This window comes from Mirounga leonina, unplaced genomic scaffold, assembly GCF_011800145.1.
Source record: "Mirounga leonina isolate KUSES-001 unplaced genomic scaffold, KU_Mleo_1.0 Mir_418, whole genome shotgun sequence".
Classification (NCBI taxonomy): domain Eukaryota; kingdom Metazoa; phylum Chordata; class Mammalia; order Carnivora; family Phocidae; genus Mirounga; species Mirounga leonina.
The window spans coordinates 26,893,890-26,904,454 of record NW_023270739.1 but is presented as its reverse complement, the minus strand read 5'-3'; the positions used below and the strand labels follow the sequence as shown (position 1 = coordinate 26,904,454).

The 10,565-nt window shown below is 37.8% G+C and overlaps 1 protein-coding gene across 1 annotated transcript in view; it reads right to left on the bottom strand.

Annotated features, from left to right (window-relative positions):
* POC1B (POC1 centriolar protein B) overlaps positions 1-10,565 on the bottom strand; it is a 93,434-nt gene that overhangs the window by 30,491 nt on the left and 52,378 nt on the right. The window contains exon 10 of the mRNA XM_034987865.1: positions 6,910-6,990. Within this exon, the coding sequence (XP_034843756.1) occupies positions 6,910-6,990 (81 nt within the window). The remainder of the gene's footprint in view (positions 1-6,909; positions 6,991-10,565) is intronic.

Genomic DNA, 10,565 nt, shown 5'->3' with positions numbered 1-10,565 from the left:
AAGAAAGAAAGAAAGAAAGAAAGAAAGAAAGAAAGAAAGAAAGAAAGTAAGTCATGTTCCTTTAACAGACTAAAAAGTTTTAGTTGGATTTTTTTTCTTTTTACAATCCAAAAACACATTTTTTAAAAGGTGAGCTCCACATTCACAACTGTTGGTAGTTTTTATAACATATGGGTCACAATATACTTCAAAAGCAAAGATACAACTAATTTGGAAATAGTCTCTTTCCATCTCTAATATTTTCTCTCCGATCTCTAGAATAACTTGTATCTGAAAAAAATGTGCTGTTTGCTTCTAAATGGTAAAAGATCTGTGAAAACATTTTTCTTCATTAGTTCTGTTGATTATCATGTATATCTTCTTTTTAAAATGTCTCTGACAATTTAATTACTTCATTTCTTACAATTTCAAAGGACAGTGTTTTAAAATTATTTCTCAACCCAAATGAGAATTCCTCTTTTATTCCTACTAAGCATCTCAGAGTTACATTTAACTTTTTGAGTTCTGGATAAAAAAAATTACTGTATCCTACTTGACATGATCATTATTGTTTGAAATGAAGACTAAAAGTCTTTTAATAAAAGGTGGACAAATTGTGGATGGTACCAGCCAGTGAGTCTGGATACAGATTCTACAAACATCTATGTTCATTTCCTTTCAAACGCTTAGAGCAAGGGTCAGGAGAAAGATACCACAGGGCCATTGAACCAATGTCTAAAGATACCGTTAAATTGTCTGTTTCCTAAAGCTTAGTAAGCAGCAACAAAGTTACAAACATACCTAGTTTCAGAAATCATATGGACTAAACTTACAAACTAAATGCCACCTTATACAATACTGCAAAGTTTAAAAACTTAAAAAAGAATCTCCCCTACCTCCAAATTTGGAGGTGGTTTATATATGTAAATCCAGCAATGTTAGCTTACAGGGAAATAGTGAAAGCGGAGGATTGTGCAACCTGATTTATGCTTATTTTCCTGGAAAAGTAAATGGGGAACCTGAGGACAATAAATTACGTATTACCATTTTACACTTTTAAAGTTATAAATTTTAGTTTTGAGACATTTAGGTTTGCATACACCATGTTCTTTTGAGTAAGTCTTTCCAAATCTTTGCTTACATAAGCAGTTAGGAACTGGAATAACTCTGAACTAGTTATGCAATGTTGTTTAGTAACCAGGACAAACTGTTGCCACAACATCCATGGAAATAGTTTCTCTGTATCTGCAAGTTTCCTCTTTGTAGGTCCATATATTTTATCAATGCATTAATATTTTTCAGACAGCATATACCATATGACCATCTCCATGAAAGCATGTAACACTTTTCTTCCTAAAAATACGCTGAGACAAAAGAGTGCGCTTTGCTGAAAACACCAATCTCCATGACATCTAGGAGGGAGAAGTGTGTTTTACCACTGTGCTTCCCTAAGTCACAGCAACAGCAGAGTATCTCCTGCACTAATTCAACTGATCTGATCGCTTTCCTGAGCCTAAAAAGGACGTGGTAAAACCACAGCTCTTTTTCTCTCAGCAATCCCTCTGGCCAAGTGATGCAGAGCCAGGAGATAATCTCAGCTATCCTGAGGTTCCTCAAGGCTACACTTTACTGTCCCTGGGGAAAGGAGAGAGGGAATCCCACAGCTGATTGGCTCTGCCTTCTAAACACATCCAGAATCGGATCACTTACCCACCTCCTCTACCACTGTGGGTCAAGGCACTCTTGACTATTCATTAGCTTCCTAATTAGCCAGTCGGCTTGCTTCTCTCCACCACCACCCCGGGGCCGATTCTCAACACAGGCATAGCCACAGTGAACCTATTAAAACCTAAGTCAAACAAGCTCCACCTCTGAAGGAAACCCTCCGGTGGCCCCTATCTCACTCTCAATCTGCCCTTCTGGCACTGCTCCCACTTGCCTGGAGCGCCTGTCCAGATATCCTCACGGCTTGTTCACTTCATTCCTCACATGCCCCCTCCCGCATGACTTGTCCTGGCCATACTACCTAACGCACACCCTTGCTCCTGCCTGCCTTCAGTGCTTTCTACGCCTTTGCATTTTGGCGGGGGTCTATATACGCTATGCTCTACCATACTACACAGTCTACCCTTTTAATCTGTGAATTGCCTGTCTTCCCCACTAGAAAGTAGAAAGCAGGCTTCTCCGGGACAGGTATTTTTGTTTTGTTCACTTTTTCTAAAGTCAAGAACAGTGAAGGACACAGAATAGTTACCTAAAATACAAGTATGGATTAAGAGACATATATGTTGTGAGTAGGCATGTTGCTGGCATTCTACCACATCTGGTACCCACTGAGTCAAGCAACTTAAAGATACCAAACTAGACCGATGAACTTTTATTATTGGGGTATATATTTTCAATTATTTCTGAGACACCTACTTATACCTTGCTTTCCTCAACTGTAATGTCCTACTCAAAATCCTACCCAACTCTGGTCAGGTCAGGAACCGCTCAAAAGTTTCCTTCTAGAGAAATTCTCTAGTTTTCTCCACCCCATTAATGATCTTTTCTGAGTACTTCCATCAATAAGCTTTCATGACAGTCACATACACTTGGCATCTAGTATGCTGAAATTGCCACTTATTTCTTAAACTCTTATTTCTATTGGGCTAGGTTGTAAGTTTCTTGAAGTCAGCTCACTGAGCATCTCATGTAATGTCTTCGTGTACTATAATTTTAAATATTTTGACTGATGGAGCAACAAAAGACTGTAAACCCTTGATTTTTTTCTATAATATAATTGCAAATTCTCATTTATTGTAAAGAATTAATTTGACCTGAAATACTGTCCCCAATTCTAAATAAAGGTACCCACATTAAGTTCGTATTCTACACAGTTGCCAGAATGAAGATGAGAACACTGTTTTGTTTCTCAGTGAAGAGTCCAGTGTTTTGATAATCAGTCAGAGGAACACTAGCAAGATTATCAATTTCATTTTGTTCATTTGTAGGACAAATAACAGTAAAATTAGGACATCAAAACTTAGGAATATAGTTGACCTAGAATAAAATATTTTAATAATCCTAGAATATTTTAAATAAATTTTGTTTACAGTCAATATTGCTTTTAAGAAAGACTTTATGTTAGGATACAGAAGAGAAATTCCTATCTTGCCACCTTTTACAGGAGAGAGGTGAGACTAGGGGAGGGTCTGGAACATCCCATATAGCCACATCCCATGTCAGGGCTAATGCTAAATGATGCTGTACAATGGTGATGACAGAATCTTGGTCTAGTTCTAACTGAATAAATGAAAATATTAAAAAGACTCAATGGAATCTTGGAAAACCCTCAGAAAATCAGTACATAATAAGTAACAATGTAATCAGAATAAAGATTTAGGAATTTGAGATCAACATTTTAAAATTGTATCTATTTGACAGCCAGTATATCCCTTTACAAACTGCCCCCCCATTCTGTTTTTATTTGTTTGTTTGTTTGTTTGTTTGTTTGTTTGTTTGTTTTTAACAGCAATGGTTTAAAAATGCAGATTGGTGGGATGCCTGGGTGGCTCAGTCGGTTCAGGGTCTACCTTCGGCTCAGGTCATGATCCCAGGGTCCTGGGATTGAGCCCCGCATCGGGCTCCTTGCTCAGTGGGGAGCCTGCTTCTCCCTCTGCCTCTGCTCCGCCCCCTATGCTCCTGCTCTTCTACTTTCTCTCTCTCAAATAAATCTTAAAAAAAACTGCATTTTGGTAACAGCTTATCTTGATCCCGAAATACTGTATCAGCTGTCCTGCCTGCCATCGAGGCACAAGCACAAGCCACAGAGATAGCAGCCGTTACACTGTATGCATGACTTGTGCTAAGAAAGCATCAGAGCCCAGGTATCAGCACTCGCAGATCTCCAGGTCAGTCCGAATGTAATACTAAATCAAGTCAAAGCAGAGCTAGAAGCCAACTGTTTCTTATATTATAACAAACCTGGCTTTTGTCCTACTAGGAAATTTGACAAATTCAGGCTTAAAGAGTAATCTTTTTTTTTTTGTTTTGAAGATTTTATTTATTTATTTGACAGAGAGACAGAGCAAGAGAGGGAACACAAGCAGGGGGAGTGGGAGAGGGAGAAACAGGCTTCCCGCCGAGCAGGGAGCCCGATGTGGGGCTTGATCCCAGGACCCTGGGACCATGACCTGAGCGGAAGGCAGACGCTTAACGACTGAGCCACCCAGGCGCCCCTATGTCCCATTCTTGATAGAATGAATTCTAAGGAAAATTTCTTCCAGTCTTCTATGAAAACCAGATAAATCCCCCAGATAAGGAGTAACCACCACAACAAAAACCAAATCCACCTTTAAATACTGTTTTTTGGCTTCTAGTATTTCTCTGGATTTTAGAATTATAATCACATGCAAAGTTCACATCACAAATACTTAATGCAGTTGTGCTTCATGCCAGAGCAGAAATGAATCTCCTTTACAATTATGCCTGATCTGATGTGCAGAAGCAAGAGAAAAGCAGCCAGTGTTCAGGGACTACAGATTAAGAATTACTTACCAGTAGATTAATGAGAAGATGGACATTTAAAGTGATTTCACTTTAGTTTTCTACCCAATTATCTATCAGTGAGCTAAAAGGAAGATATAGATATAGATATAGATATAGATATAGATATAGATATAGATATTGAAAATTTAAAGGGAGAAGTTTTAGAGACACTATTTATAAAAAAGATGCCTTATGAGCATATATTTATGTCTTCAGAGAATGTCCTAGTAAAATAAATAAAATCAGGAGTCTTTATACCTTGCCTGGAGGCAACCAGCTATCTTCCAGATTATAAAAAAATGTACCTGGGGCGTCTGGGTGGCTCAGTTGGTTAAACTACTGCCTTCGGCTCAGGTCATGATCCTGGAGTCCCGGGATCGAGTCCCGCACCGGGCTCCCTGCTCAGCAGGGAGTCTGCTTCTCCCTCTGACCCTCCCCCCTCTTGTGCTCTCTCTCTCTCTCTCTCTCTCATTCTCTCTCTCAAATAAATAAATAAAATCTTAAAAAAAAAAAAAAATCTACCTGGACAGGACTTCATTAGCTTAATCCTAAACTGATTTATAGCATGTAGGTTTCTGTTTTCCTGTGTTTTCTTCTCTGTTTTATTTTTATGAAGCATCAAGCACACAACTCTAAGTAACAGTAGAGAGTCTTCTTTGTAATACTTCTATACTGGGTTGAACCATGGGAAATCACTGACATTAGACCATTTTTGCCTATAAAATAGCAATTTCATATAATCCAACCCAGTATTATCCTTATGTGGACAATATCTGTACTCTTCAGTCTTATTAAAGGTTTTATGGGCATAGCTGCAAACTTGTCATGTGTTTATCATACAGAATTGTCCTCTTAAAGTCCCACATACATTGTAGTCCCTGAGTCAGGGTCCTATAACATGGACTAGCTGACTTGGGCACCTTTGGATCACCATCCAGGGATAGATACCCTGCTAGCACTTGCTAGGTGGTAATTATGCCACTTGCATAGCATACTGTAAAAAAAACATCTGGGTTCTTCAGGTCATGAGGCTTTGCAAAACTGCAAAGTTACCAGCAGGGAGAGTGAGTCTCAAAATGTAGACCAAAGACTTTTGATGATCTGTGATAACTTCTAAGCCAGGAATACCCAAATTCCATAGACTAACAGCTTCATAAGAAAGCATCACATCTCAAAAACCACCTCTCTTTTGCTCTTCTTACTACAGGGGCAATAACCCATCTTATTGGAATTTATGCTTGTTGAGTAAGTCATTGAACATAAATGTATTAAGTACCTATTATAAGCCACCAATCAATGTGGCAAGAATTAGATGTCCAGTTAATTTTTAATGTCATAAGTAAGTTATTAATGCAGAAGTGCTAAGAGGGATATTTTATAAACATGAATACTATAAAAGACAGGACCACAGACCTGCTTGAGGTTCTGTGACAATTCTGCATGACAATCAGCCTGTTGGTTACCGCCCCTCCCCCCAACCCAGGGTGATTTCTTGTCGCTGGAACTTCTCATGAGTGATCTATGAGTCTTCTCTGCCTGGGATTAGCAGTGAAAGAACCCTTAATAAGTACAGTTCTTTCTAGTACAGGATAGATTCAACATGGAGTAGTCCCTCTACAGAATTCCTCTACCAAAAATACCATTCTTGAGATCTGCTGGAAAGGGTGTAATGTCATAATGTCAAGTGTTTTTATTTGTTTTCTTTCTTGGCCACACATTAATAATTCTCCAAAATATTTAACTACACTGACACCATCACAGTAGTGTGACCAAAGACCATGCATGCCGTTCTTCCTACTCATTCTTATGACTAGTTTTGCCCTGACTAGCAGGAATTGATGACAGCGATGAGCTGCCTTGCAAAGGCTAACAGACTCAGATTGAAAGGCTGAAACTCTCAATCTCTGACTTTACACTGAGTAAATAAATTATATGTATATAGTTTTTATAAATAAAATTGCAAATACTAGAAATACTTAATCTCTGGATAATCCATCAAGAGGGATGAACGAAGAGAAATGACTGCTTTTTTTTACAGCTTCTCAGGAGAAAACTAGAAGTGAGTTTAGCATCTCTGAAAGGTAATTAACAGAGAAGAAAATCTGTTCTGTGACAACAAAGTGAAATGTCACTTGGATGGCACCTTAATAGGGAATGAGACAGTGAGGACGGGTTAGACTGAGTTTAAGGTCATCAAAGTAAAAGCTTTTCTGAAAATTGGTGCTGCTCCCCCTTGTGGCTATTTAGACACATTGTAAATATGACTTTTTATACAAGTTTTCTTAATGATAAAATGTTAGGCTATTTAGCCCACTTTTTATCTCCTCTCCCACACACTTTTTAAGGAAAATGGATTTTGCCAAATAATTAAATGCCACTTAAATGTCAAAGAAAACTTACTGTGGTAGAATCAAAAGAAAGGACGTCCACAACAGGGGGAGAAGAAGTCTGCAAATCAATTACCTCAAGCTTTGGATTAATCTGTGTGTATACATAAGAAAAGTGAACATTAGTTTTTTTCTACCATAAGAAACTGGATGCTATTTGTAACAACCTAGAGGGTATTTCCTAATACATTCTAAAATTAAAATAATATTGCTATATTTATAAACATGGATGCAAAAATTTTAAACATAATATTAGCCTATCAAATCTATCAATGTATAAGAAAAGATCATTATGACCAAGCTGAATTTATCCCAGGAATAAAAAGTTGATTTTACATTAGAAAATCAATATAATTCACCTTTATAAAGGGATTTTTAAAATAAAATAAAATAATAAAATAAAATGACCCACCTCAAAAGATGCAGAAAAAAGTCCTAGCCAGTTCATTAAAACAAGAAAAGGAAATAAAAGGTGTAAGATGTAAGAATTGGAACAGAAGAAATAAAACTGTCATTCATATGTAATTATCTATGGAGAAATTCCAAGAGAATCTATTGCTAAGTCATTAGAACTAATAAGAGGATTCATGAGATCCAAAATCCATACACAAAATCAAATGCATGTCTGTACTTCAACACACAGAAAATGTAAATTTTAAAAAGACATCATTTATAGGGCGCCTTGCTGGCTCAGTCAGTAGAGTATGCGACTCTTGATCTCGGGGTGGTGAGTTCAAGCCCCATGTTGGGCGTAGAGCTTACATTGAAAACAATAATAAAAAATTTTTTTAAAAGAATAAAAAGACATCATTTACAATACCATAAAAAATTTAAATACATCACAATAAAAATACAAAGATGTATAAGATCTCATGGGAAAAATAATAAAACTAATGTAAAAGATATTTAAAAAGACTTAACTAAATAGAAAGCTATACCATAAAGAGCTCAGAAACAGCGCCCTACATACATGGAAAATAAATACAAAAGAAAAATAGCACCACAAATCAATAGAGGAAGGATGATTATAGTTGAGAAAATTGGCTCACTATATGACATACAAAAGTGGACAGTAGATAGGCTATAAAACCTAAATGTTACGTTAAAACTAGGAAGTTACAGGGGCGCCTGGGTGGTTCAGTCAGTTAAGCATCTGCCTTCACTGGAGGTCATGATCCCAGGATTCTGGGATCGATGCCCACATTGGGCTCCTTGCTCTGTGGAGAGCCTGCTTCTCCCTCTCCTCCCTGCTTGTACTCTCTCACTGTCTCTCCTTCTCTCTCTCTCAAATAAAAAAATAAAATCTTAAAAAAAAAAAAACTAGGAAGTTATAAACTATAAGGTAAATGTAAAGAATATCTTTGTCACATGGGGTCAAAAAGGACATCTTAACAAGAGCCACAAAAGCAAACCCTAAGGCAAAAAATAACACCACCACCGAATTTTTAAAAACCTGATGCATCTGATGACATCAAAATTAAGAATCTCTGTTTAACAATGGACACCACAAAGTTAACAATCAGATCATGGAAAAGGAGATAGATTATGTCTAAAACTGGAAAAGTAGGTTTTTCTTACACATCTACAAATTAATGTGAAAGACAGTGATCCCAAGAAAAAAAATTATGGAAGAGAAAACCTAACAGTTGATCAGCATGTGGAGAGATTTACAGAAACATTAGTAATTAGAGCAGATTAAAGCAAAATGTCACTTGACACCTATTAGATTCTGAAAATGAAAAAACTCAATGATGCCAGCCTTGTTTATAGCGGTACTGTTTATAATGGTGGGGAAAAAAAGCCACAACCCAAAATCCCCTAATGTATATCAACAGTAAAAAAGACACATAAGACACATAAGTCGTGGTAATTACTACTGTGGTACATTCACTGAATCCTATACAGCAGTGAAAATATATGAAATACAACTATGTACAAGATATGATTGTACAAATTTAGAATCTAAATGTATGACTCTCAGGATTTTAAATTTTTTTTAATGATTTTATTTATTTGAGAGAGAGAGAAAGCACACATGAGCAGGGGGAGGGGCAGAGGGAGAGAGAGAATCTCAAGTGGACTCCCTGCTTAGTGCAGAGCCTGATGTGGGGCTCAGTCCCAGGACCCTGAGATCATGACCTGAGCAAAAGGCAGACGCTTAACCGACTAAGCCACCCAGGCGCCCCACAGGATTTTAATTTTAAGTGAAAAAGCAGTTTATAAAGAAATAGACACAGTATGATTTCATTTGTATAAAGCTTAAAACCACCTAAAACTAAATAACATCTAATTATAGATTAAAATATATTACAGTAAATGAAAAAAGGAAAGCAAGGGAATAATTAACTAGATTGGTGATTACTTCTGAAGGAGGTTACTTCAGAATTCAAGGAGACCAAAGAAAAAAAATTTTAAAAAAATCCACATCATCATCAAATACTTACTGAAGACTGTGAATACAAATTAGTTAACAAAGGGCAACAAAGATAGGAGAACTTTGTATCAAATGAATGGTACCAGCAAAGAGTATACAAGAATCTCAAAAAAGAAACTGCTGACTGGGCACTTAGAGAGAAAAACTTTTCCACGGAGGAAACACAGGAAGGGCTTAGATGGATCCTTGAAAAAAAGGTTTAGAAAACAAAACCAGACAGAGATGAAGTAAAGAGCATTCCTGAGCACAGAGGCAGAATGCTGACATGATACTTTTGTACAGGGTAGTAATAAGACAGGTTGGCAAGGGGCAAGCTGGGAAGGGTGAAGGAATTTGGGAAGGCACAGAAAAGTTGGAGCCTGCAATGTGCTTTAGCAAGGTGAATCTGACAGAGGCCTGCGGAGTACCCAGAAAAACGGCGAGTAACAGTGAGAACACTGCAACAGTCCAGGACTGTGCTGATAAGGGCTGAGCCCGTGGGAAGAGGAGCAGAATGATTTTAAAAACACTTATCATGTTTGATAGGCATAGCTAGAGTTCTGGCAACGTTAAGAGGCTTTTATAATTACCCAGCCACTTGTGTTAGAGGTGTGTGCCCCGGAATGCCCATGCCCCAGAAAAGGGGTTAGCGTGGTACAGGATGAGGATGAGGGCCTATCCGCGCAGCCTGTCAGCACCTCTGTTTCTTTCTGGCTCCAGACAGCAGAAAACACAGCCTCCTCCTATCAGCTCTGAGTCCGCATGGGAGGCCAAGATAAGAAACCTGAGCATGAATCACTTTCCTTCCATCTTAGCCTAGCCAGCCAAAGAGATTGCTTGCAGACATTTTATTCTCTTTTATCTACTGCCACCTAGTGTAGATATGAAATCATTTACCTATGAAAAATAGAATCTGGTTTTACCATCTGAAATGTGAACTGCTCAAAAATCTAAATCCCATGGAAACAGCATCTCTCACAGAGAAATCCGTAAACTTCTCAAAGTTGGAAAACTCTTGACGTAACTAACAAGTTGCTGCCACATACATTAAATGGAGCAGGGCATTCTTACTAAGGAAAACCTTACAGTCTTCTCCAAAAGAAAATATGTGGAGGGGGTGATGCTTCCAGTGAGGCTCTTTGCTAGCTAACCTCCAGGAATATTAACAGTCCCTCCTAGCTCTCTGTCCTTATTAAAGGGAAGAACCATGTCATAACTACACTCACCTGGAAATGGAGTGGGCTGTCTTTTGAGGG